We start from the raw sequence: 26,971 nt of genomic DNA, 5'->3' as shown, positions 1-26,971 counted from the left end.
CACAACCACAAAACATATATTTATATTGTATTTTATTATTAAAAAATATATAAAACAATTTTTTATAAAATAAAAAATTAAAAAAAAAGATATAAAAAATTCTATACAAAACTCATTCAATTATAATTAGCATAACTTATAAACTAAACTTAGGTCTAAGCAATGGGATCTTAAAACTATAGAAAAAACTGGTCTACTACTTTTTTTTCTGCCTAAGTTCTCTAATCAGACTATAGAATTTGCAGAAGACCTCCTTGAAGGTCTGTTGCTTAATGAGAAGATATAAATTAAGGAAACTAACTAAGGAGATAAATAAAAAGATAACTATGAGAATGGGCTGCAGTATGGGGGCATATTTGACATTCAATTTCAGGGGTATTGAGACACGGGCGGGGTATTCATCCAATTTCTGGAAAATAAAAACGAAAAAAAAAAGATTATGTCTAAAGATTCTGGAACCTTTTCTCAAAATACTTACATATTCATACCAGAAGTTGGGTATAACCATATTGCTTAGTTTTTGTAAATCCTTGGAAAAGGCTGTCATGTCAGGCATTGGTATATTCGATTGAAAACGATAGCTTTCGTCGAGCGGAACACCGGTTGTGGGTTCCAAGGTAATGCTGGGTTGATGTTTCTTGACATCAGGTGCAAAACCCTCATAATGTTGTGAATAGTTATATGAAGAACCCAAAAAGTGGGGCAAGGAGAAAGCCGAAGGTACATCATCTAGAAGAGAGAACAAAAAAAAATAAATAATTTGATAAAGCTCAGAAACCCCTCTCTCATCTATTCCAATACTCACTTATCAAACACTTGGACACATCATACATTCCCTTGTGCAGCTTTATACCCATTGAATTGTCCAGGCAACTGGGTCGCTCATTACGATGGCCGAGTACATAGCGATAACCCTTCAAACCCATTATTTCTTCCGTTCCATTGTAGTACATTTTCATGGTGCGGCATGTTTCGACTGCAACAATATTTAAATCGGTGTCATTTTTTAGGAACGGCGGGAAGAGTGAATTGTCAAATGTATTTTCCACAACAATGGGGCAATCCTCGTTGGGATTGGGATATAAATAATTAGAACGCCGCTCCGGAAAGTAAGTTTTACCATTCAAATCCACAAGGCGAAAGAAATTCTCAAATCCATTTTTGGTGCCAATGCGCACCGTATAGACTTCGGGTTTTTGACGCATGGCCTGCAAAATAAGAGAGAGGAAACAAATAAATTAGTTGAAGGGCATTACTAGTTGGTTGAAAAATAGGTTATTTTATTCATTACTAAGTAATGAGTAATTACTAATGAGTAAAGTATGTAATGTTTTCCAAAATGTAACAAATTAATCACACACAAATTTTTCTTCAACATTTTTTTCAAATTCTGAAAAATATGCTTTAAAAATAATTTAATTTTTGTTGAAAAGAATTGTTTTTAAAATCTTTTAAAAATTATAGCTCAGAAGATCTCTCAAAAATTATTTTAAAAATTCTTAATTTTGTTTTCAAAGTACAACAAAGTCTTAAGTTTGCACAAAAAAGATATTCTTTAAAAAAAACTTTTAAAATTCTAAAAAAATAGTTCAACAAATTCCCAAAAGAATATCACCAAAATTCTTTAGAAATACTCGATTGTACTTTTGAAGACCGCTCAAAAAATATTATTAAAAAAATCCACGATTATAACTCTTGAGAGCGCTCAAAATATGCTTAAGGTAAAGACTTTAAAAAATTATTTTAAAAATTCTTTTTTCTCAATATTAAAAAAAAATAGATCGCGTAAAAAAATATGCATTGTTTTCTTTTTAAATTCTCAAAAATAATTAAAAATTTTAAAACTACATTTTTGAAAATTTTACAAAATTTTTTTAAATTTTTAACAAAAAAAATTACCTTCGCCTTAATAAGGCAAAACAAAAAGAAATATTTTTGAAAGAAAATATTCTTTAAATATTTCAAACTCTACAAAATAATTAACAAAAATTTATAAAAAAATAAGTATAAAAATTTATAAAAAATATATGTTTTAAAATCTTTCAAAAATTAACAAAAAAAAATATTTTAAAATTTCTTGAAAAAAATTGTGTTAAAAATTCTTAGAAAAATAATTCAAAATATTTTTTTTTTAAATACAAATATTTTAGAAATTAAATATTCTTTAAATTTTATAAACTCTAAAAAGTAATTTAAAAAATCTCTAAAAAATATTCTTTTAAAAACTTTCAAAAAATAGTAAAAGAATACTAAAAAGAGTGGTATTTTAAGTATTTCAAAAAATATTTTTAAATTTATTATTTATTATTTTAAAAATTCTTTGTTCTCAAAATTCAAAAACATTTTAGATCGTACCAAACTATGCTTTGGTTTCTTTTTAAATTCTGAAAAATAATTAAAAAAATATTCTTGAAAATTTTAAAAAAATATTTTTAAATTTTTAACAAAAACAAAATATTTTAGACAAAAAATATTCTTTAAATTTTTTAAACTCCATAAAATAATTAACAAAAATCTTTAAAAAATATACTTTTAAAATCTTTCAAAAATTAAAAAAATATATTTTAAAATTTCTTGAAAAAAAATTATGTTAAAAATTCTTAGAAAAATAATTCAAAATATTTTTTTTAAAAAACAAATATTTTAGAAATTAAAAATTCTTTAAATTTTATAAACTCTAAAAAATAATTAAAATTAAAAAATATTCTTTTATAATCTTTCAAAAAATAGTAAAAGAATACTAAAAATTCGTTCAAAAGTGGTATTTTAAGTATTTCAAAAAATATTTTTTAATTTATTATTTATTATTTTAAAAATTCTTTTTTCTCAAAATTCAAAAACATTTTAGATCGTACCAAACTATGCTTTGGTCTCTTTTTAAATTCTGAAAAATAATTAAAAAAATATTCTTGAAAATGTTACAAAAATATTTTTGAATTTTTAACAAAAAAAAATATTTTAGAAAGAAAAATTTTTTAAACTCTACAAAATAATTAACAAAAATCTATAAAAAATATACTTTTAAAATCTTTCAAAAATTAACAAAAAAAAAAAATATTTTAAAATTTCTTGAAAAAAAAATTGTGTTAAAAATTCTTAGAAAAATAATTCAAATTTTTTTTTTAAAAAACAAATATTATAGAAATTAAATATTCTTTAAATTTTATAAACTCTAAAAAATAATTAAAAAAAATCGTTAAAAAATATTCTTTAAATTTTTTAAACTCTACAAAATAATTAACAAAAAATCTTTAAAAATATACTTTTAAAATCTTTCAAAAATTAAAAAAATATTTTAAAATTTCTTGAAAAAAATTTTGTTAAAAATTCTTAGAAAAATAATTCAAAATGTTTTTTTAACAAATATTTTAGAAATTAAATATTCTTTAAATTTTATAAACTCTAAAAAATAGTTTAAAAAAATCTCTAAAAAGTATTCTTTTTAAATCTTTCAAAAAAATCTTAAAAAATACTAAAAATTCGTTCAAAATTAGTGTTTCAAAAAATATTTTTAAAGTTATTATTTATTATTTTAAAATTTTTTTTCTCAAAATTCAAAAAAATTTTAGATCGTACAAAACTATTCTTTGGTTTCTTGTTAAATTCTGAAAAATAATTAAAAAAAATATTTTTGAAAATTTTACAAAAATATTTTTAAATTTTTAACAAAAAAAAAAAAAAAAAAAAAAAAATAGAAAGAAAATATTCTTTAAACTCTACAAAATAATTAACAAATTTTTTTAAATTATCTTTTAAAATTTTTCAATTTAAAAAAAAATATTTTAAAATTATGTTAAAAATTCTTAGAAAAATAATTCAAAATATTTTTTGAAAAAACAAATATTCTAGATATTAAATATTATTTGAATTTTATAAACTCTAAAAAAGAATTAAAAAAAATCTTTATAAAATATTCTTATAAAATCTTTCACAAAAATCGTAAAAAATACTAAAAATTCGTTCAAATGTGGTATTTTAAAAATTCTGTAAAAAAAATTGGAAAATTCTAAAAACAAAACAATTATATTTTAAAATGTTTCTCGAGAGCGCTGAAAATATGCTAGCATAAAAAACCTTTAAAATATATTATTTTAAAAATTCCTTATTTTTTTTTTCAAAATTCTAAACGTTTTATGATAATACAAAAAATATTCTTTTTTTATTGTATAAAAAATATAAAAAAAAATTTTAAAACAAAATTCTTGAAAATTTTACAAAAATATTTTTAAATTTCTAAAAAAATATTTTACAAGAAAGACTTTTTTACTCTTAAATTTTTAGGAATTCCAAAAATATTCATTAATTTTTTTTAAATTCTAACAAATAATTAACTTTAAAAAAAGTTCTTTCAAAATCTTTCAAAAAATTAAAAAAAAATAATTTAAAATATTTTGAAAAAAAAAATGAAAATCCTTTAAAAATTGAAGATAATAGCAAATTACAAAAAAAGTTGCTCAAAAAACATTTTTTAAATTATTTTAAAAACTCTAAATAATAATTCAAAAAGTTTTTCAAAATAGTCAGGCTTAATCCCATAGTCGTTGTTTTAATATTTTATTAAAACAACTTTAATTTTTTAGTGGGACAAAATTGGCGGTGTTTACCAAGGGGTAAGGCAGGGAATACTATAGTTTCAGATCTCGCCACAGATCTTCATCAGTTCCCTTATTTCTTGTTTTTCAACAAGAAACTTTTTATACCCAAGTGTCAATTGCTAGCTCAAATAGATACGTGCGCAAAGAAACACTCTGATCGAGAATTTCTTTGGTACTACCTAAACTGTAGCAACTTCACTTGCAAACAAAACCAAATTTTTCCCACTGCTATGCGTTCGTCGATTCTCGACGAAAAAACACATAACTAATTTGTTGGTATTGCATACTACAGCAATAAACAACATTTTGACGGTGCCCGGTCTCACAATTAGGAAGGTTGGCGTTTTTTGTTTGGGATGAATTTGGTTTTGTTTGCAAGTGAAGTTGCTAGAGTTTAGGTAGTACCAAAGAAATTCTCGATCAGAGTGTTTCTTTGCGCACGTATCTATTTGAGCTAGCAATTGACACTTGGGTATAAAAAGTTTCTTGTTGAAAAACAAGAAATAAGGGAACTGATGAAGATCTGTGGCGAGATCTGAAACTAAAGTATTCCCTGCCTTACCCCTTGGTAAACACCGCCAATTTTGTCCCACTAAAAAATTAAAGTTGTTTTAATAAAATATTAAAACAACGACTATGGGATTAAGCCTGACTATTTTGAAAAACTTTTTGAATTATTATTTAGAGTTTTTAAAATAATTTAAAAAATGTTTTTTGAGCAACTTTTTTTGTAATTTGCTATTATCTTCAATTTTTAAAGGATTTTCATTTTTTTTTTCAACGACTATGGGATTAAGCCTGACTATTTTGAAAAACAAAATAGAAGTCGTCATCCCAAACAAAAAACGCCAACCTTCCTAATAATTCAAAAAGTTTTTTAAAAATCCGCTATTATAGTTTTTAAGATTGCTCAAAAATTATTCATTAAAAAATCGACTCTTAAAATCTGAAAAAAAATATTATAAAAATTCCCTTTTTTTTTTTCAAAATTCTAAATGTGTTATGATCGTACAAAAAATATGCTTTGATTTTTGATGCTAAATTCTAAAAAAATTAAAAATTTTTAAAACAAAATTCTTGAAAATCTTACAAAAATATTTTTAAATTTTTTGAAAAAAAAAAAAATTATTTTAGAAAGAAAATATTCTTTAAATTATTTAAAACTCTAAAAAAATTATCAAAAGATATTAAATCGACTCTTAAAATCTTAAAAAATATGCTTTGATTTTTTTTAAATTCTACAAAAAAAAAAAATAAAAAAATTTAAAACTAAATTCTTGAAAATCTTACAAAATATTTTTAAATTTTTTGAAAAAAAAAATTATTTTAGAAATAAAATATTCTTTAAATTATTTTAAACTCTAAAAAATAATCAAAAAATATTATTTTTAAATCCTTCAATTAAAAAATATTTCAATATTTAATTAAAAAATATTTAATAATTAATATAATTTCTTGAAAATAAAATATTTAAAAAATTCGTAGAAAAATAATTAAAAAATGCTCAAAAAACTATTCTTTAAAAATAATTTAAAATTTCTTGGAAACAAAATTGTTTTAAAAATGCTTTAAAATTTTACGTTTATAATGATATAAATGATCTTAAAAAATTATTTTTACTCTTTTTTTTTAAGTACATAAAAAAGTCTGAAGTTGTACAAAAAAATAAAAATATTTAAACATTTATTAAAAATATTTAAAAGTTCTGGAGATCACTCAAAAAATATTAATTAAAAAATCGACTCTTGGGAGCGTTAAAATCATGCCTAAAAACTAAAAAAAAAATATTTTAAAAATTCTTTGTTTTTTTAATTCTAAATTTTTATTCTAAAATTAAGAAATCTGAAAACTAAATTCTCGAAAAAAAACTTAAAAAAATATTTTTAACTTTCTTGAAAAACTATTTTTTTACCCTTTAATTTTCTAGAAATTCCAAAAATATTCTTTAATTTGTTTAAACTATAAAAAATTTTTCAAAATTTAAAAAAAATAATATAAAATTTCTTGAAAAAAATTACTTTAAAAATTCTTAGAATATATTCTTTAAAAATAATTTGAAATTTCTTGAAAACAAAAAAATATTTTAAAAATTGAATTTTGTAGGAATTCCAAAAATATTCTTTAATTTTTTAAACTATAAAAAAAATTTCAAAAATATAAAAAAATAATAATACAAAATTTCTTGAAAAAAAAATATTTTAAAAATTCTTTAAAAAATATTCCTTAAAAATAATTTAAAATTTCTTGGAAAAAAATTAAAAATTTAAGTATTTGAAATTGAAACACATGTAATTTGTGTTGCGCAGCACGCAATTAATAAGGTAAAGCCATAAAAAATGATTAAAAATCTTAAAACAAAATTCTTGAAAATCTTACAAAAATATTTTTAAATATTTAAAAAAAAAAATTTTTAGAAAGACTTTTGTACTCTTCATTTTTTTAGAAATTCCAAAAATATTCCTAAAATGTTTTTAAACTTTAAAAAATAATTAAAAAAATCTTTAAAAAATCAAAAAATTAAAAAAAAAATTTAAAATATCTTGAAAAAAATTAAAAATTCTTAAAAATCCACGATTATAATTCTGAAGATCGATCAAAAATATTCTTTAAAAAATCGACGATTATAAATTTAAAGATAGCTCAAAACTATTTTTATAAAAAAATGTTGATATAATTATTTTAAAAATTCTTTAATGTAATTCCAAAATTAAAAACAAAAAATGTTAAGATCACACACAAAATGTTTAATTAATTTTTTTTTTTAATTCTGATCAAATACTTCAAAAAAAATCTTAAAAAAAACATTCTGTTTGTTTTGTTTGTTGTTGAATACTCCAGCTTAAGCAATCAAGCCATTCTTTAAAAATGTTTGAAAGTTTCTCAAAAAATAGTTTTAAAAATTCTATAAAAATTAAAAATAGCTCTGAACATAGCTTAAAAATTATTTTAAAAATCTTTAATTGATTTTTTTTTAATTTTAATATTTTTTAAAAAAAAAGAATTAAAATACTAAAACAATTATTTAAATAAATCCTAAAACATTCTTAAAAAATCTTTCAAAAAAATTAAAAATACTTTATTTAAAGTGTTTTAAAAATTCTTTAGAAATTCCCGATCATATTTCTGAACATCGCTCAAAAATATTCATTAAAATATCAATGATTAGAACTCTGAAGATAGTTCAAAATATGCTTAGAAATCTTGTAAGATCGTACAAAAAATAATTGTTTATTGGCTTAGAAAAATTAAAAACAAATTCTTAAGAATTATAGTTTAAAACTATTTTAAAATGTATGAAAACAAATTTAAAAACTTCAGGATTATGTTTTGAAGATTGATTGGTCAAACATTTCTCTTTAAAAATCTAATATTATTTTTAAAATTTGTGTGTGTGTGTGTTTTTAATTATTACTTTTTTTCCCCAAATTAAAAAATCTATAACTTGTTTTTAATTCTAAAAAGATAATTCAAAAAAATTTAAAAGTATTTAAAAAAAAATTTTCTTGAAACAAGTTATTTTATAAATTCTTTAAAAATCCACGGTTCGGAAGATCGTCCTTTAAAACTATTTAAGGTTTATAAAAAATTTAAAAAATGCATGATTGTAGTTCTGATGATTGGTCAAAAATTTTCCTTTAAAAATCGACTATTATTTTTAAAAAAGTTAAAAAAATATTCATCAATTTTTTAATTAAAAAAAATAATAATAACAATAATTAAAAAAATCTTAAAAGCAAGGATTATTGTTCTGAAGATTGGTCAAATATTTCTCTTAAAAAATCGACAATTTGTTAAAAAACATTTTGAAAAAAAAATAATTCTTTAAAAGTTTTTCAAAAAAAAAAAATAGTAATAATAAATTTCTTGAAACAAATTATTTTAAAAATCCTCGGCTCCGAAGATCGTACTTTAAAACTATTTTAGATTTATGAAAGAAAAATATTTAAAAAATCCAGGATTGTACTTCAGATGATTAGTTAAAAATTTTCTTCTTAAAAATCGACTATTATTTTTAAAAAATTAAAAAAAAAAAATATTATTTAATTTTTTAATTCTAAAAAATAATTTATAAAAAATCTTAAAAATCCTGGATTATAGTTCTGAAGATTGGTTAAAAATTTCTCTTTAAAAATCGACATTTTGGAAAAACTTAAAAAAAATATTCTTTAATTGTTTTTAATTCTAAAAAAAAAAATCTTTCGAAAAATATTTTTTAGATTGCTTGAAACAAATTATTTTAAAAATTCTTTAAAAATCCACTTTTCTGAACATCGTTCTTTAAAACTATTTTAAGATTTATGAAAAAAATATTTAAAAAATGATTTAAAAAATCTATAACTTGTTTTTAATTCTAAAAAGATAATTCAAAAAAATTTAAAAGTATTTAAAAAAATAAATTTCTTGAAACAAATTATTTTAAAAATTCTTTAAAAATCCTCGGTTCGGAAGATCGTTCTTTAAAACTGTTTAAGGTTTATAAAAAAATTTTAAAAATGCATGATTGTAGTTCTGATGATTGGTCAAAAATTTTCCTTTAAAAATCGACTATTATTTTTAAAAAAGTTAAAAAAATATTCTTAAATTTTTTAATTAAAAAAAAAAAATAATAATAATAATTAAAAAAATCTTAAAAATCAAGGATTATTGTTCTGAAGATTGGTCAAATATTTCTCTTAAAAAATCGACAATTTCTTAAAAAAAAAATAAATAAATAAATATTCTTTAATTTTTTTATTCTAAAAAAATTCTTTAAAAGTTTTTCAAAAAAAAAAAAAAAAAAAAAATAATAATAATAAATTTCTTGAAACAAATTATTTTAAAAATCCTCGGCTCCGAAGATCGTACTTTAAAACTATTTTAGATTTATGAAAGAAAAATATTTAAAAAATCCAGGATTGTACTTCAGATGATTTGTTAAAAATTTTCTTCTTAAAAATCGACTATTATTTTTAAAAAATTAAAAAAAATATATTATTTAATTTTTTAATTCTAAAAAATAATTTATAAAAAATCTTTAAAATCCAGGATTATAGTTCTGAAGATTGGTTAAAAATTTCTCTTTAAAAATCGACATTTTGGAAAAACTTAAAAAAAATATTCTTTAATTGTTTTTAATTCTAAAAAAAATTTTCGAAAATTATTTTTTTAGATTGCTTGAAACAAATTATTTTAAAAATTCTTTAAAAATCCACTTTTCTGAACATCGTTCTTTAAAACTATTTTAAGATTTATGAAAAAAATATTTAAAAAATGATTGGACAAAAATTTCACCTTAAAAATCGAATATTATATTTAAACAATTTTTGGAAAAAATTAAAAAAAATATATTCTTTATGTTTTTCTTAATTCTAAGAAAAATAATTCAATAAAATGATTGGCAACCCTGCTTCTCAACTGTCAAAAAGTCATAAAATTATCAGTGAAGGAAAAATTATTAAATTATAACATAAAAGTGTATTTTCTACAACAATATAGAAAAATAACTCATATTTTTTCACTCTTCTACTCGGTATTATTGAAATTGTTTGATTTCTCGCTGTATAAAACAATATATTTATAATTGTTCCTGCTTTGTGCTACTGCCTACATTTGCCAGTGACGTTGTTGTTTTACACTCCGCCGGGCATTTTTCTTCTTCTCTTTGATGTAAACAAACAAATGAACAAAAAGAGACCAATTGAATTTACTTCGCCTGAAGAAATAAACAATATCAATAAAAGGAACCTCTATCAAACAATGACCAGCGCAACATCGGATATCTTCTCATGGGACCGGCTTTGTAGCCTACTGGATGAGAAATTAAGTGATGTAGCTAGAAAGGAAGATATTGCAAATATAAAGGAAGAAGTTAACGAGCTTAGAAATGAAAATATAAGAATGCGACAAGAGATTACAAGACTAGAGTCAAGACTGGAACAGATAGATCGCAAAACCAGATCGTCGAACATAATCGTAAAGGGACTGAAAAGTACAAATGTAAGCGACGCGAAGTCTGAGTTCCTACAATTTTCTTCTGGAGTGCTTAACTTACGCATCGGAATTGCGAGCATTCGGAAAATAGCCGGCAAAAACCATAATTACTTCCTTTTTAATCTTGAAAGTGCTTTGCAAGCGTCAAATGTATTAACAGCAAATAGCCGTCTGAAAAATGGTGAAATATTTATTCAAAAAGACTATACCAAACAAGAACAACATTCTCGATATAAACTACGGGAGCTAAGTAAATCCCTGTCAAAGTCGGATAATCAGTTAAAAATCAGACTCGGTGAATTTTGTCTGTATGTGAACGACAAGAAATATACGTGGTCTGATAGCATGTTTGTGGCCCAAAACAACAATGATGCTGTTTATTTGCGCGAATTACTGGCTTCTACAAATTATAGCCCTGATGTCATCTCCCGCACTGGCAACGTATCCCACCAGGAAGTACAATCTATCGCACCTACCCAATAGCAGTTCAACCTGTGTCGTTTACTATCATACAATATTGCAAACATGGCAAATTCACTGAACTTTGGAAACTTCGTAACCTATTTAAACAACTTTGACGTCTTTTTCTTGTTTGAAACCCATATTCTGCGTGAAAAACGTCATATCTACACATCAATGTTTCAAAATTATTCTCTTCAATTAATCGATGCCGAAAAAATACACTCTGCTGGGCGTGCCAAAGGGGGTTGCTTATATGGATTCAAGAAAACCTTACAAAAAATATACAATTTTAAATTCCAAACATTGCAAAATTATAATGTGATTCTTTACGCAAAATTTAATGAAAATGTATTTTATTTCATTCCTCGCTACATAAACTGCACAAATTGGAATACTGATTTTCGCATCTTTGATGATTTTTTAACCCAGTTCTCTCCTACCAACTTCTGCATTGTTGGGGATTTAAATGCCAGAATAGCCACAGAGCAAAATCTGGACAAGCATATCCTAGAACATTTTCCACATATAAATAATATTAGATGCTCAAAAGATAAGACACTTAACAGCAATGGTAAACTCTTACTAGACACCCTTGACGACGTTGGTGGGATTGTTCTGAACGGCCGCATACATGGGGATCCAAGCGGTGAGTTCACTTTCTGTGGTGGTGTTGGTAGTTCTGTGATCGACTATTGCATATGTTCGCATAGTCTGCTGGCGTATGTATACGAACTTAAGATTGGCAATAAACCTTTTTCCGACCACATGCCGTTGCATGTTACCTTTCGCGTTCCAATGATGAACAACTCTGTTTCACACAATGATAAGCCATGTTCATTACTTTGGAATAAAAGAACTGCGTCAACATATTCCCAAAAGATCAGCCGACTATCCACTGACTCAATCGTAGATGTGCCAACATGTATAGATGATATGGTCGAAAATATTAAAAGTAAAATCCGACAAGCTTACTCCGAGCCATCCAAAGGATTTGAGCCAAAGCAGGATTGGTTTAACAGGAAATGTCTACGTCTGCGTAATGTAATGATGAAGTGGTTAAATACATACAGAAGATCCAACCTACATGATGTGAGACAGAAGTACATAAGAGCTAGAAAAAATTACATGCTGTGCTGTAAAAATCGGAAAACGGAATACATTCACGAAAAGATAGACAAACTAAACTCTATCTCATCGTCCAAGGATTGGTGGAAGCTATCAAATAGCATGAAGAAAAAACATGTTTCTTTAACCTCCGAACTGAATGCAGATGATTTTCAGCAATATTTCTTCTCGCTTTTAAATTCGAATCATCTGTGCGAATTAGATTGGTGCATGCCAGAAATTATAAATCAATATTTTGATTCACCTATAGTAGTAATAGAACTTATGTCGGTTTTAAAGTCCTTAAAAGAAAACAAAGCCCCTGGTCCTGATGGCATATGCTATGAGTTTTACAAAAATGCTCCTCTTTGCTTTGTAAATGAAATACTAACCATCTTGAATATTATCTTCACTGAAGAAAGGTTCCCTAAAAGTTTTCACAATTCTATTTTACTGCCTCTTTACAAAAAAGGTGATCCTAATTGTCCAAGCAATTATCGTGGGTTGTCACTTATAGACACCCTTTGCAAAATATTCAATAATATTCTTTTAAACCGCCTTACATGTTGGATTGAAAACAATAACATACTTTCCGAGTTTCAAGCCGGCTTTAGAAAAAACTATTCTACTACAGACAATATCTTCAATCTGGTTAACATAGTACACTTGAATAAAAACTCCGGGAAAAATACATATGCATTTTTCGTAGATTTTTCGAGCGCCTTCGACATGATTCCCCGGAATTCCCTATTCTATAAACTAGCATCTGCTGGGCTGTCTTCTAAGTTTATCCGCATTTTGCAACTATATTATGCTGAGAACGTAAGTCAAATAAGATTCGGCAGCACATTATCAGATCCAATCACCGTTAATCAAGGTGTGCGGCAAGGCTGTGTTTTAAGCCCTATCCTATTCGCACTGTATCTTAATGATCTGTCAGATATTTTACCAGGGGGGGTTAACGTATCGGGAACCTGTGTTAAAATCCTTCTCTATGCAGATGATATAGTAATTTTATCAGACTCGCCAGATGAATTACAACATATGATTGACACATTGTATATGTACTGCCAAATGTGGTGTTTAAAAGCGAATATGGATAAATCCAAAATCATGATTTTCCGCAATGGTCCACGAATCTCCAAGAAACTGAAATGGAATTATGATGACCAGACAATAGAAATTGTTAATAACTATAAATATTTGGGTATTGAACTCACCTACAACATATCTTTCAGAAAACACCTGGCAACTAAACTGAGATCTGCTAAAATGGCTATTACGTCTACATGGACTAACTATATCAATAACCCAAAAATTACTAACACCAATAAACTAAAAATTTTTTCGGCAGCATCCAAATCAATAATGTTTTATGGCGCTCAAATTTGGGGGTATTTAAAATTTGATGAAGTTGAAAAACTTTTAAGATTTTTTGTTAAAAAAATGTTACAATTACCTAAAAACACACCTAACTATATATTATTCCTTGAAACAGGCCTAAAAAGTTTATATTTAGACACATTGAAACTCCACTTCGACTACATAAACAGAGCATTAAATCTTCCCATTGACAGATTACCTCGAGAACTGGCAAACAAGGTTATTAGTGATTCAACATATTGGGCGTCAGAATGGACAAATTTATGCAGTAAAATTCAATATACTCCTCCGAATCAAATTGCTCCCTTATGTAGGTACTCACAAAGTATCCTGAAAACACTCAAAACACATGAATTGAGCAGTAATATTAGATTGGCAAGAGGTTCACAATTTCACGATTTATATCCGCAATTGAACTACTTTGGTGAATCCTCAATTTTACTCAATTTCTCATCTCACATGGTTGGTATTTTGATCAAGGCAAGGAGCGGCTTATTAGATCTAAACTCGCGCTGTTTCAAACGGTCTACCATAGGTACATGTACATTATGTAATGTAGGCGACGTAGATAATACATATCACTTTATTGGAATTTGTCCTGTATTGAAGGAATTCAGATATAAATACTTTTTGAAATCATCACTTGCAATGTATGAAGTATTAAATATTTTAAATGATACCAGAGGCTTTAACATTTTATACAAATATTTAATATCCTGTTTAAAATATCGGAAACTTATTTTAGATGAATTTTGCTAATGCTCTTAATAACAGAATTACAGTATTATACACTTTTAATATAAATCATTATTAATATACAATCGAAATTTTTCCATGCCATTCCGACTCACAACGTTCATGTTAAGTCGTTTATAGATTAAAACATTTTGTATATTTTTACAATTTCTATAATGTAATGAATATTTTAAAATCTATTAAATAAATAAATAAAAAAAAAATTCAATAAAATTCTTAAAAATCTTTGATTATAAATTGGAAGATTGGTCGAAAATTTTTCTTTAAAAATCGATTATTTAAAAAAAACATTTTGGAAAAAATTAAAAAAATATTCTTTTTTAATTCTAAACAATTCTTTAAAAGTATTTCAAAAAATATTTTTAAATTTCCACGATTCTGAAGATTGTTAAAAATATTCTAGAAGATCTGTAAAAAAATTATTTTAAAAATGTGTTTTTTCAAAAATTCAAAAAAATACAACTATTATCTTTAAAAATTTAAAAAAATATATTATTTTATTTTTTAATTTTAAAAAAAATAATTTATAAAAAATCTTAAAAATCCAAAAAGATTGGTTAAAAATGTCTTTTAAAAATCGAATATTTCTTAAAAACATTTTGGAAAAAATTAAAAAAATATTCTTAATTTTTTTTAATTTTAAAATAATTTTCTAATAGTTTTTCAAAAAATATTTTAAAAATTTCTTGAAAAAAAAAAATATTTCTCAAAATGCTTAAAAATTTCTCAAAACAAATTGTTTTAAAAATTCTATAAAACAAGAAATAGCTCTGAACATAACTCAAAAAATTATTTAAAAAATGTTTAATTGTTTTTTAATTGTTAATATTTTTTTATAAAAATTAAAATACAATTTTTTTTTTTAAATTCTGTAAAAAATCCAATTTTCTGAACATCGTTCTTTAAAACTATTTTATGATTTATGAAAAAAATATTTAAAAAATACAGGATGGTAATTCTGGTGATTGGTCAAAAATTTCACATAAAAAATCGACTATTATCTTTAAAAACATTTTGGAAAAAATTTAAAAAAATATATTTTTTATTTTTTTTTTCTTAATTCTAAAAAAATTCATTAAAATTCTTAAAAATCCATGATTATAGTTCTGAAGATTGGTCAAAAATGTTTCATTAAAAATCGAATATTATTTAAAAAAAAAACATTTTGGAAAAAATTAAAAAAAAAATATTCTTTTTTAATTCTAAAAAAATTCTTTAAAAGTATTTCAAAAATATTTTTAAATTTCTTAAAAAAATATTTTAAAAATTCCTAAAAAATCTACGATTCTGAAGATTGTTAAAAATATTCTTAGAAAATCTTTTAAAAATTATTTAAAAAAATGTTTTTTTTTTAAAAATTCTAAAATGTCTAAAGATCCTAATTTGAAAAAAAAAAATTAAATACTAAAATGAAATAATTAAAATTCGTACAAACAATATTCCAATCATAAGAGACTCTCCAAAAATATTATTTAAAAATTCACTATCGCTCGAAATGTTCTTTAATATCCACGACTATAGCACCGAAAACCACAATTATAGTTATGAAGATCGATCTATTCTTTCAAATCGACCTATTTTTCCTTTTAAAATATACAAAAATTGAATAATACGTTTTTGTTTAAAAAATTAAAAGTGAAATATTTTGAACTGCTTCTAAAAGATGGTGTAGAAGTTGTACGAAAATGTTTATTTGTATTTATTTGTATTTAATTGTTTCACTATAAGTGGTCTGATTTCAATTTGGTTTTTACCAATTATTTTTGTTATGGTCTTTTTGACATTTAAATTGCAATAATTTGCTGATAAGAACCTCCGTTAAAAAATTGGGCAGACGTTAGAAATAAAATCCCCAAGTGGTCTGATGAAGTTGTTGCTACTTGTTTCCTCAACAGTTTTCTGTGATTAAATCGCGCTGTATTTGAATTTGGGACAGATATGAATTATTTTGTTTGACGTCATTAGACAGACATCTATAATGGGATTTTAGTTTTTTTATTCTTATAATTTCACGTGCATATAAACATTATAGCATGTCTTTATATATTGATATTTTTATTATAGTTCTATTTTCTGCCAAGTTTGGACATCTGTTTGAGAGTTATAAAACTTTAAATTTGTAAATATTAAAAAAAAAAATAAAACGATCTATAAGTTTTAAAGTGAATCACACTATTTGTTTATATCGAACTGTGTCACACAGGCAACTATTGAAAATCACATTTGACACTATAGAATATTCTAATTTCGAGATTATGTTCACTTTATTATCAGTCTTAACGTGACCTATTGCATTAAAATTGGTCAATTGTTTTTTTTGTTTTATTTCTGTTTTAATGTTTAGAAATGGAAAGAATATTAAGATGCGCCGGATTCATTCATTAAAAACATAAGTTTTATTCATACAACAATTTACACAAACACACGCATTGAATTTCTTAATTTATATTTCTTAATGTTTATTATAGTTTTGTGCAATGGGAATTGAATATTATTTTTTTAAGAAAATAATTTATTTGAATTGTTTGTCATTGATATTCAATAATATAAGCCAAGGGTTTGTAATCGGCAGGAAGGAAATAAATAAGGCGGAACTAAAATTTTCCACGATATGCTTGCTATTAAGCAATGCGTTTAATAAAAGCAAATTTTATCAATTAATAATGGTTAGCCTTAAGGTATGCAATGGTTTTTGGTATGAATTAACTTGGCCACCAGTGAGTGGAAAATACATATTTAAATATGCGAAGTAAAAATAACAAAATTAACAAAAAATAACAAATAAAAATCAAATAAAACAGCAACAGCAAATTCAATATTGTTGGAAATTGATGCGTTTTTAAGCAAATAATTAAAAAAATCCACGTTTATAGCTCTGAAGGTGCCTCAAAAATATAATTTAAAATATCCACGTTTATAGCTATGAAGGTGCCTCAAAAATATTATTTAAAAAATCCACGTTTAGGTCATTGAAGGTGCCTCAAAAATATTATTTAAAAAATCCACGTTTAGGTCATTGAAGGTGCCTCAAAATATTATTTAAAAAATCCACGTTTAGGTCATTGAAGGTGCCTCAAAAATATTATTTAAAAAATCCACGTTTAGGTCATTGAAGGTGCCTCAAAAATATTATTTAAAAAATCCACGTTTAGGTCATTGAAGGTGCCTCAAAAATATTATTTAAAAAATCCACGTTTAGGTCATTGAAGTTGCCTCAAAAATATTATTTAAAAAATCCACGTTTAGGTCATTGAAGGTGCTTCGAAAATATTCTTTAAAAAATCCACGTTTAGGTCATTGAAGGTGCTTCGAAAATATTCTTTAAAAAATCCATGTTTAGGTCATTGAAGGTGCCTCAAAAATATTATTTAAAAAATTCACGTTTAGGTCATTGAATATAGCTATGAAGGTGCCTCAAAAATATTATTTAAAAAATCCACGGAAATCCTTCGAAAATATTCTTTAAAAAATCCTTGTTTAGGTCATTGAAGGTGCCTCAAAAATATTATTTAAAAAATCCACGTTTAGGTCATTGAAGGTGCTTCGAAAATATTCTTTAAAAAATCCACGTCTATGGCCCTGAAGTTACCTCAAAAATATTCTTTAAAAAATCCACGTCTATGGCCCTGAAGTTACCTCAAAAATATTCTTTAAAAAATCCACGTCTATGGCCCTGAAGTAAGCTCAAAAATATTCTTTAAAAAATCCACGTCTATGGCCCTGAAGTTACCTCAAAAATATTCTTTAAAAAATCCACGTCTATGGCCCTGAAGTTACCTCAAAAATATTCTTTAAAAAATCCACGTCTATGGCCCTGAAGTTACCTCAAAAATATTCTTTAAAAAATCCACGTCTATGGCCCTGAAGTTACCTCAAAAATATTCTTTAAAAAATCCACGTCTATGGCCCTGAAGTTACCTCAAAAATATTCTTTAAAAAATCCACGTCTATGGCCCTGAAGTTACCTCAAAAATATTCTTTAAAAAATCCACGTCTATGGCCCTGAAGTTACCTCAAAAATATTCTTTAAAAAATCCACGTCTATGGCGCTGAAGTTACCTCAAAAATATTCTTTAAAAAAATCCACGTCTATGGCCCTGAAGTTACCTCAAAAATATTCTTTAAAAAATCCACGTCTATGGCCCTGAAGTTACCTCAAAAATATTCTTTAAAAAATCCACGTCTATGGCCCTGAAGTTACCCCAAAAATATTCTTTAAAAAATCCACGTCTATGGCCCTGAAGTTACCTCAAAAATATTATTTAAAAAATCCTCGGAAATCCTTCGAAAATATTCTTTAAAAAATCCTTGTTTAGGTCATTGAAGGTGCCTCAAAAATATTATTTAAAAAATCCACGTTTAGGTCATTGAAGGTGCTTCGAAAATATTCTTTAAAAAATCCACGTCTATGGCGCTGAAGTTACCTCAAAAATATTCTTTAAAAAAATCCACGTCTATGGCCCTGAAGTTACCTCAAAAATATTCTTTAAAAAATCCACGTCTATGGCCCTGAAGTTACCTCAAAAATATTCTTTAAAAAATCCACGTCTATGGCCCTGAAGTTACCCCAAAAATATTCTTTAAAAAATCCACGTCTATGGCCCTGAAGTTACCTCAAAAATATTCTTTAAAAAATCCACGTCTATGGCCCTGAAGTTACCTCAAAAATATTCTTAAAAAATCCACGTCTATGGCCCTGAAGTTACCTCAAAGATATTCATTAAAAAATCCACGTCTATGGCCATGAGGTTACTTCAAAAATATTCTTTAAAAAATCGACGTCTATGGCCATGAGGTTACTTCAAAAATATTCTTTAAAAAATCGACGTCTATGGCCATGAGGTTACTTCAAAAATATTCTTTAAAAAATCGACGTCTATGGCCCTGAAGTTACCTCAAAAATATTCTTTAAAAAATCCACGTCTATGGCCCTGAAGTTACATCAAAAATATTCTTTAAAAAATCCACGTCTATGGCCCTGAAGTTACCTCAAAAATATTCTTTAAAAAATCCACGTCTATGGCCCTGAAGTTACCTCAAAAATATTCTTTAAAAAATCCACGTCTATGGCCCTGAAATTACCTTAAAAATATTCTTTAAAAAATCCACGTTTATGGCCCTGAAATTACCTTAAAAATATTCTTTAAAAAATCCACGTCTATGGCCCTGAAATTACCTCAAAAATATTCTTTAAAAAATCCACGTCTATGGCCCTGAAGTTACCTCAAAAATATTATTTAAAAAATCCACGTTTAGGTCATTGAAGGTGCTTCGAAAATATTCTTTAAAAAATCCACGTTTAGGTCATTGAAGGTGCTTCGAAAATATTCTTTAAAAAATCCATGTTTAGGTCATTGAAGGTGCCTCAAAAATATTATTTAAAAAATTCACGTTTAGGTCATTGAATATAGCTATGAAGGTGCCTCAAAAATATTATTTAAAAAATCCACGGAAATCCTTCGAAAATATTCTTTAAAAAATCCTTGTTTAGGTCATTGAAGGTGCCTCAAAAATATTATTTAAAAAATCCACGTTTAGGTCATTGAAGGTGCTTCGAAAATATTCTTTAAAAAATCCACGTCTATGGCCCTGAAGTTACCTCAAAAATATTCTTTAAAAAATCCACGTCTATGGCCCTGAAGTTACCTCAAAAATATTCTTTAAAAAATCCACGTCTATGGCCCTGAAGTAAGCTCAAAAATATTCTTTAAAAAATCCACGTCTATGGCCCTGAAGTTACCTCAAAAATATTCTTTAAAAAATCCACGTCTATGGCCCTGAAGTTACCTCAAAAATATTCTTTAAAAAATCCACGTCTATGGCCCTGAAGTTACCTCAAAAATATTCTTTAAAAAATCCACGTCTATGGCCCTGAAGTTACCTCAAAAATATTCTTTAAAAAATCCACGTCTTTGGCCCTGAAGTTACCTCAAAAATATTCTTTAAAAAATCCACGTCTATGGCCCTGAAGTTACCTCAAAAATATTCTTTAAAAAATCCACGTCTATGGCGCTGAAGTTACCTCAAAAATATTCTTTAAAAAAATCCACGTCTATGGCCCTGAAGTTACCTCAAAAATATTCTTTAAAAAATCCACGTCTATGGCCCTGAAGTTACCTCAAAAATATTCTTTAAAAAATCCACGTCTATGGCCCTGAAGTTACCCCAAAAATATTCTTTAAAAAATCCACGTCTATGGCCCTGAAGTTACCTCAAAAATATTCTTTAAAAAATCCACGTCTATGGCCCTGAAGTTACCTCAAAAATATTCTTAAAAAATCCACGTCTATGGCCCTGAAGTTACCTCAAAGATATTCATTAAAAAATCCACGTCTATGGCCATGAGGTTACTTCAAAAATATTCTTTAAAAAATCGACGTCTATGGCCATGAGGTTACTTCAAAAATATTCTTTAAAAAATCGACGTCTATGGCCCTGAAGTTACCTCAAAAATATTCTTTAAAAAATCCACGTCTATGGCCCTGAAGTTACATCAAAAATATTCTTTAAAAAATCCACGTCTATGGCCCTGAAGTTACCTCAAAAATATTCTTTAAAAAATCCACGTCTATGGCCCTGAAGTTACCTCAAAAATATTCTTTAAAAAATCCACGTCTATGGCCCTGAAATTACCTTAAAAATATTCTTTAAAAAATCCACGTTTATGGCCCTGAAATTACCTTAAAAATATTCTTTAAAAAATCCACGTCTATGGCCCTGAAATTACCTTAAAAATATTCTTTAAAAAATCCACGTCTATGGCCCTGAAATTACCTTAAAAATATTCTTTAAAAAATCCACGTCTATGGCCCTGAAATTACCTTAAAAATATTCTTTAAAAAATCCACGTCTATGGCCCTGAAATTACCTTAAAAATATTCTTTAAAAAATCCACGTCGATGGCCCTGAAGTTACCTCAAAAATATTCTTTAAAAAATCCACGTCTATGGCCCTGAAGTTACCTCAAAAATATTCTTTAAAAAATCCACGTCGATGGCCCTAAAGTTACCTCAAAAATATTCTTTATAAAAAACAACGTCTATGGCCCTGAAGTTACCTCAAAAATATTCTTTAAAAAATCCTCGTCTATGGCCCTGAAGTTACCTCAAAAATATTCTTTAAAAAATCCACGTTTATGGCCCTGAAGTTACCTCAAAAATATTCTTTAAAAAATCCACGTCGATGGCCCTGAAGTTACCTCAAAAATATTCTTTAAAAAATCCACGTCTATGGCCCTGAAGTTACCTCAAAAATATTCTTTAAAAAATCCACGTCTATGGCCCTGAAGTTACCTCAAAAATATTCTTTAAAAAATCCACGTCTATGACCCTGAAGTTACCTCAAAAATATTTTTTAAAAAATCCACGTCTATGGCCCTGAAGTTACCTCAAAAATATTCTTTAAAAAATCCACGTTTAGGTCATTGAAGGTGCCTCAAAATATTATTTAAAAAATTCACGTTTAGGTCATTGAATATAGCTATGAAGGTGCCTCAAAAATATTCTTTAAAAAATCCACGTCTATGGCCCTGAAGTTACCTCAAAAATATTCTTTAAAAAATCCACGTCTATGACCCTGAAGTTACCTCAAAAATATTCTTTAAAAAATCCTCGTCTATGGCCCTGAAGTTACCTCAAAAATATTCTTTAAAAAATCCACGTTTATGGCCCTGAAGTTACCTCAAAAATATTCTTTAAAAAATCCACGTCGATGGCCCTGAAGTTACCTCAAAAATATTCTTTAAAAAATCCACGTCTATGGCCCTGAAGTTACCTCAAAAATATTCTTTAAAAAATCCACGTCTATGGCCCTGAAGTTACCTCAAAAATATTCTTTAAAAAATCCACGTCTATGGCCCTGAAGTTACCTCAAAAATATTCTTTAAAAAATCCACGTCTATGACCCTGAAGTTACCTCAAAAATATTATTTAAAAAATCCACGTTTAGGTCATTGAAGGTGCCTCAAAAATATTATTTAAAAAATCCACGTTTAGGTCATTGAAGGTGCCTCAAAATATTATTTAAAAAATCCACGTTTAGGTCATTGAAGGTGCCTCAAAAATATTATTTAAAAAATCCACGTTTAGGTCATTGAAGGTGCCTCAAAAATATTATTTAAAAAATCCACGTTTAGGTCATTGAAGGTGCCTCAAAAATATTATTTAAAAAATCCACGTTTAGGTCATTGAAGTTGCCTCAAAAATATTATTTAAAAAATCCACGTTTAGGTCATTGAAGGTGCTTCGAAAATATTCTTTAAAAAATCCACGTTTAGGTCATTGAAGGTGCCTCAAAAATATTCTTTAAAAAATCCATGTTTAGGTCATTGAAGGTGCCTCAAAAATATTATTTAAAAAATTCACGTTTAGGTCATTGAATATAGCTATGAAGGTGCCTCAAAAATATTATTTAAAAAATCCACGGAAATCCTTCGAAAATATTCTTTAAAAAATCCTTGTTTAGGTCATTGAAGGTGCCTCAAAAATATTATTTAAAAAATCCACGTTTAGGTCATTGAAGGTGCTTCGAAAATATTCTTTAAAAAATCCACGTCTATGGCCCTGAAGTTACCTCAAAAATATTCTTTAAAAAATCCACGTCTATGGCCCTGAAGTTACCTCAAAAATATTCTTTAAAAAATCCACGTCTATGGCCCTGAAGTTAGCTCAAAAATATTCTTTAAAAAATCCACTTCTATGGCCCTGAAGTTACCTCAAAAATATTCTTTAAAAAATCCACGTCTATGGCCCTGAAGTTACCTCAAAAATATTCTTTAAAAAATCCACGTCTATGGCGCTGAAGTTACCTCAAAAATATTCTTTAAAAAAATCCACGTCTATGGCCCTGAAGTTACCTCAAAAATATTCTTTAAAAAATCCACGTCTATGGCCCTGAAGTTACCTCAAAAATATTCTTTAAAAAATCCACGTCTATGGCCCTGAAGTTACCCCAAAAATATTCTTTAAAAAATCCACGTCTATGGCCCTGAAGTTACCTCAAAAATATTCTTTAAAAAATCCACGTCTATGGCCCTGAAGTTACCTCAAAAATATTCTTAAAAAATCCACGTCTATGGCCCTGAAGTTACCTCAAAGATATTCATTAAAAAATCCACGTCTATGGCCATGAGGTTACTTCAAAAATATTCTTTAAAAAATCGACGTCTATGGCCATGAGGTTACTTCAAAAATATTCTTTAAAAAATCGACGTCTATGGCCCTGAAGTTACCTCAAAAATATTCTTTAAAAAATCCACGTCTATGGCCCTGAAGTTACATCAAAAATATTCTTTAAAAAATCCACGTCTATGGCCCTGAAGTTACCTCAAAAATATTCTTTAAAAAATCCACGTCTATGGCCCTGAAGTTACCTCAAAAATATTCTTTAAAAAATCCACGTTTATGGCCCTGAAGTTACCTCAAAAATATTCTTTAAAAAATCCACGTCGATGGCCCTGAAGTTACCTCAAAAATATTCTTTAAAAAATCCACGTCTATGGCCCTGAAGTTACCTCAAAAATATTCTTTAAAAAATCCACGTCTATGACCCTGAAGTTACCTCAAAAATATTTTTTAAAAAATCCACGTCTATGGCCCTGAAGTTACCTCAAAAATATTCTTTAAAAAATCCACGTCTATGGCCCTGAAGTTACCTCAAAAATATTCTTTAAAAAATCCACGTCTATGGCCCTGAAGTTACCTCAAAAATATTCTTTAAAAAATCCACGTCTATGGCCCTGAAGTTACCTCAAAAATATTCTTTAAAAAATCCACGTCTACGGCCCTGAAGTTACCTCAAAAATATTCTTTAAAAAATCCACGTCTATGGCCCTGAAGTTACTTCAAAAATATTCATTAAAAAATCCACGTCTATGGCCCTGAAGTTACCTCAAAAATATTCTTTAAAAAATCCACGTCTATGGCCCTGAAGTTACCTCAAAAATATTCTTTAAAAAATCCACGTCTATGGCCCTGAAGTTACCTCAAAAATATTCTTTAAAAATCCACGTCGATGGCCCTGAAGTTACCTCAAAAATATTCTTTAAAAAATCACGTCTATGGCCCTGAAGTTACCTCAAAAATATTCTTTAAAAAATCCACGTCTATGGCCCTGAAGTTACCTCAAAAATATTCTTTAAAAAATCCACGTCTATGGCCCTGAAGTAACTTCAAAAATATTCATTAAAAAATCCACGTCTATGGCCCTGAAGTTACTTCAAAAATATTCATTAAAAAATCCACGTCCATGGCCCTGAAGTTACCTCAAAAATATTCTTTAAAAAATCCACGTCTATGGCCCTGAAGTTACCTCAAAAATATTCTTTAAAAATCCACGTCGATGGCCCTGAAGTTAACTCAAAAATATTCTTTAAAAAATCCACGTCTATGGCCCTGAAGTTACCTCAAAAATATTCTTTAAAAAATCCACGTCTATGGCCCTGAAGTTACCTCAAAAATATTCTTTAAAAATCCACGTCGATGGCCCTGAAGTTACCTCAAAAATATTCTTTAAAAAATCCACGTCTATGGCCCTGAAGTTACCTCAAAAATATTCTTTAAAAAATCCACGTCGATGGCCCTGAAGTTACCTCAAAAATATTCTTTAAAAAATCCACGTCTATGGCCCTGAAGTTACCTCAAAAACATTCTTTAAAAAATCCACGTCTATGGCCCTGAAGTTACCTCAAAAATATTCTTTAAAAAATCCACGTCTATGGCCCTGAAGTTACCTCAAAAATATTCTTTAAAAAATCCACGTCTATGGTCCTGAAGTTACCTCAAAAATATTCTTTAAAAAATCCACGTCTATGGCCCTGAAGTTACCTCAAAAATATTCTTTAAAAAATCCACGTCTATAGTCCTGAAGTTACCTCAAAAATATTCTTTAAAAAATCCACGTCTATGGCCCTGAAGTTACCTCAAAAATATTCTTTAAAAAATCCACGTCTATGGCCCTGAAATTACCTTAAAAATATTCTTTAAAAAATCCACGTCTATGGCCCTGAAATTACCTTAAAAATATTCTTTAAAAAATCCACGTCTATGGCCCTGAAATTACCTTAAAAATATTCTTTAAAAAATCCACGTCTATGGCCCTGAAATTACCTTAAAAATATTCTTTAAAAAATCCACGTCTATGGCCCTGAAATTACCTTAAAAATATTCTTTAAAAAATCCACGTTTATAGCTCTGAAGGTGCCTCAAAAATATTCTTTAAAAAATCCACGTCTATGGCCCTAAAGTTACCTCAAAAATATTCTTTAAAAAATCCACGTCTATGGCCCTGAAGTTACCTCAAAAATATTCATTAAAAAAATCCACGTCTATGGCCCTGAAGTTACCTCAAAAATATTCTTCAAAAAAATACACGCCTATGGCCCTGAAGTTACCTCAAAAATATTCTTTAAAAAATCCACGTTAAGGACTTTGAAGGTGCCTCAAAAATATAATTAAAAAAAAAAAAAAAAAACAAGTTTATAACTCGGAAGTTGCTTAAAAATATTCCTTTAAAATTTCGCATTTTTATCTTGAAAGTTGCCTCAAAAATATTCCTTGAAAAATCCACGTTTTTAGCTCTGACAACTCTCCAAAAAAAACATTATTTAAAAATGCAATCCTTAAAATTCCATACTTACATTATATAAAAGTCCACAATTCGACACAATATTTGGAACATACTTGGACAACAGACTCAATGCTGGCACCGTAAAATCCCACAAGAAGTAGTAGACACTTTTTGTCAAAAATACCGATTCATTTATGGTAATCGCATTGAAGCCATGTCGCACCCACATTCCCCAATCATACAGTTTAGCCGCAGAGCTCAATAACACCAAATTTGGCAGGATTATAGTTTGATTCAAAATATCGGGGGAACAACTTTCATTGGGCATAAACTCAGCAACTTCATAACGTATTTTACGATAAGTTAACGTATCTGCCGTTTGATTGATTATTTCATTACGTCCCACAACACGATAGACAATTGGGCCAACTTCTTGAACCCGCAGCCGGGTATGATTGCCTGCCAGAAATTCTGCAGCATTTGTAATATTGAAAAGGTATAACTTGAGGCGGCCATATGGTGAATCCAACCAGTTATATTGGGATAAGAGACCTTTGCGAAAACGTGTATGTTCTTTGACCAACTCGTATTGATAGTCAACGCAGAGGGAGACAATGAATAGCCCAAGGAATAGCACACCCGATATGCCAAGTAGCACTAGTTTTGTATTGTAACATTTATTTCCTTTCATGATTTTTTTTTGTTTGTGTTCTTTTATTATGTCTATTCCTAGGTTTTTAGACTAAGATCACCACTAACACTACTGTTCAAAAATATTATTGGATGACCATCGAGTCAATCCAGTCTTGATCAATTTCAACCACGTCTATTAAACACCAATCGCTTTTTTGAATTAACCGCAAACCGTATTTCTTTCAAGACGCATCGACCACAACTAAGCCTGGAAAATCATTCATGTTGAGATTTAATTCCGAAAAATAAAACAGAAACGTTTCAAAAAATTTCTTCTGAGTTTTTGCCGGCGTACATATAGTTCTTATCATCTGATGTCTGCAACTTAGAGAAGGGCTACACTGAGCAAAATTTTAAAAAGCTCCACAATGGGCCAAATAATTTTTTCAAAGCAACTTCAGAGCTATAAACGTGGATTTTTTAAAGAATAATTTTCAGTCATC

At 26.9% G+C, this 26,971-nt stretch overlaps 1 protein-coding gene across 1 annotated transcript; it reads right to left on the bottom strand.

Moving 5' to 3' along the window:
• Nucleotides 1–196: 196 nt before the first annotated feature.
• Nucleotides 197–26,748, bottom strand: LOC141406167 (scavenger receptor class B member 1). The gene is made up of 4 exons (XM_073991355.1): nucleotides 25,906–26,748; nucleotides 806–1,208; nucleotides 479–729; nucleotides 197–409 (listed from the first exon to the last, which is right to left on the bottom strand). The coding sequence occupies exons 1-4, from the start codon at nucleotides 26,524–26,526 to the stop codon at nucleotides 197–199; spliced, it is 1,488 nt and encodes a 495-aa protein (XP_073847456.1). The 5' UTR covers nucleotides 26,527–26,748.
• Nucleotides 26,749–26,971: the final 223 nt, after the last annotated feature.

Source organism: Musca autumnalis, unplaced genomic scaffold, assembly GCF_047663935.1.
Source record: "Musca autumnalis isolate F117 unplaced genomic scaffold, ASM4766393v1 scaffold_5, whole genome shotgun sequence".
Lineage (NCBI taxonomy): Eukaryota > Metazoa > Arthropoda > Insecta > Diptera > Muscidae > Musca > Musca autumnalis.
Note: the sequence above shows the minus strand (reverse complement) of the source record. Positions and strands in the feature narration are given on the sequence as shown.

Excerpts from the sequence above, each read along its gene's own strand:
- LOC141406167 (XM_073991355.1), bottom strand. The coding sequence starts at position 26,526 with ATGAAAGGAAATAAATGTTACAATACAAAACTAGTGCTACTTGGCATA. Across the intron at positions 1,209-25,905 it reads ATTGTGGACTTTTATATAAT|GCCATGCGTCAAAAACCCGA; the intron begins GTAAGTATGGAA and ends CTTATTTTGCAG. Across the intron at positions 410-478 it reads CCAACTTCTGGTATGAATAT|AAATTGGATGAATACCCCGC; the intron begins GTAAGTATTTTG and ends TTTATTTTCCAG.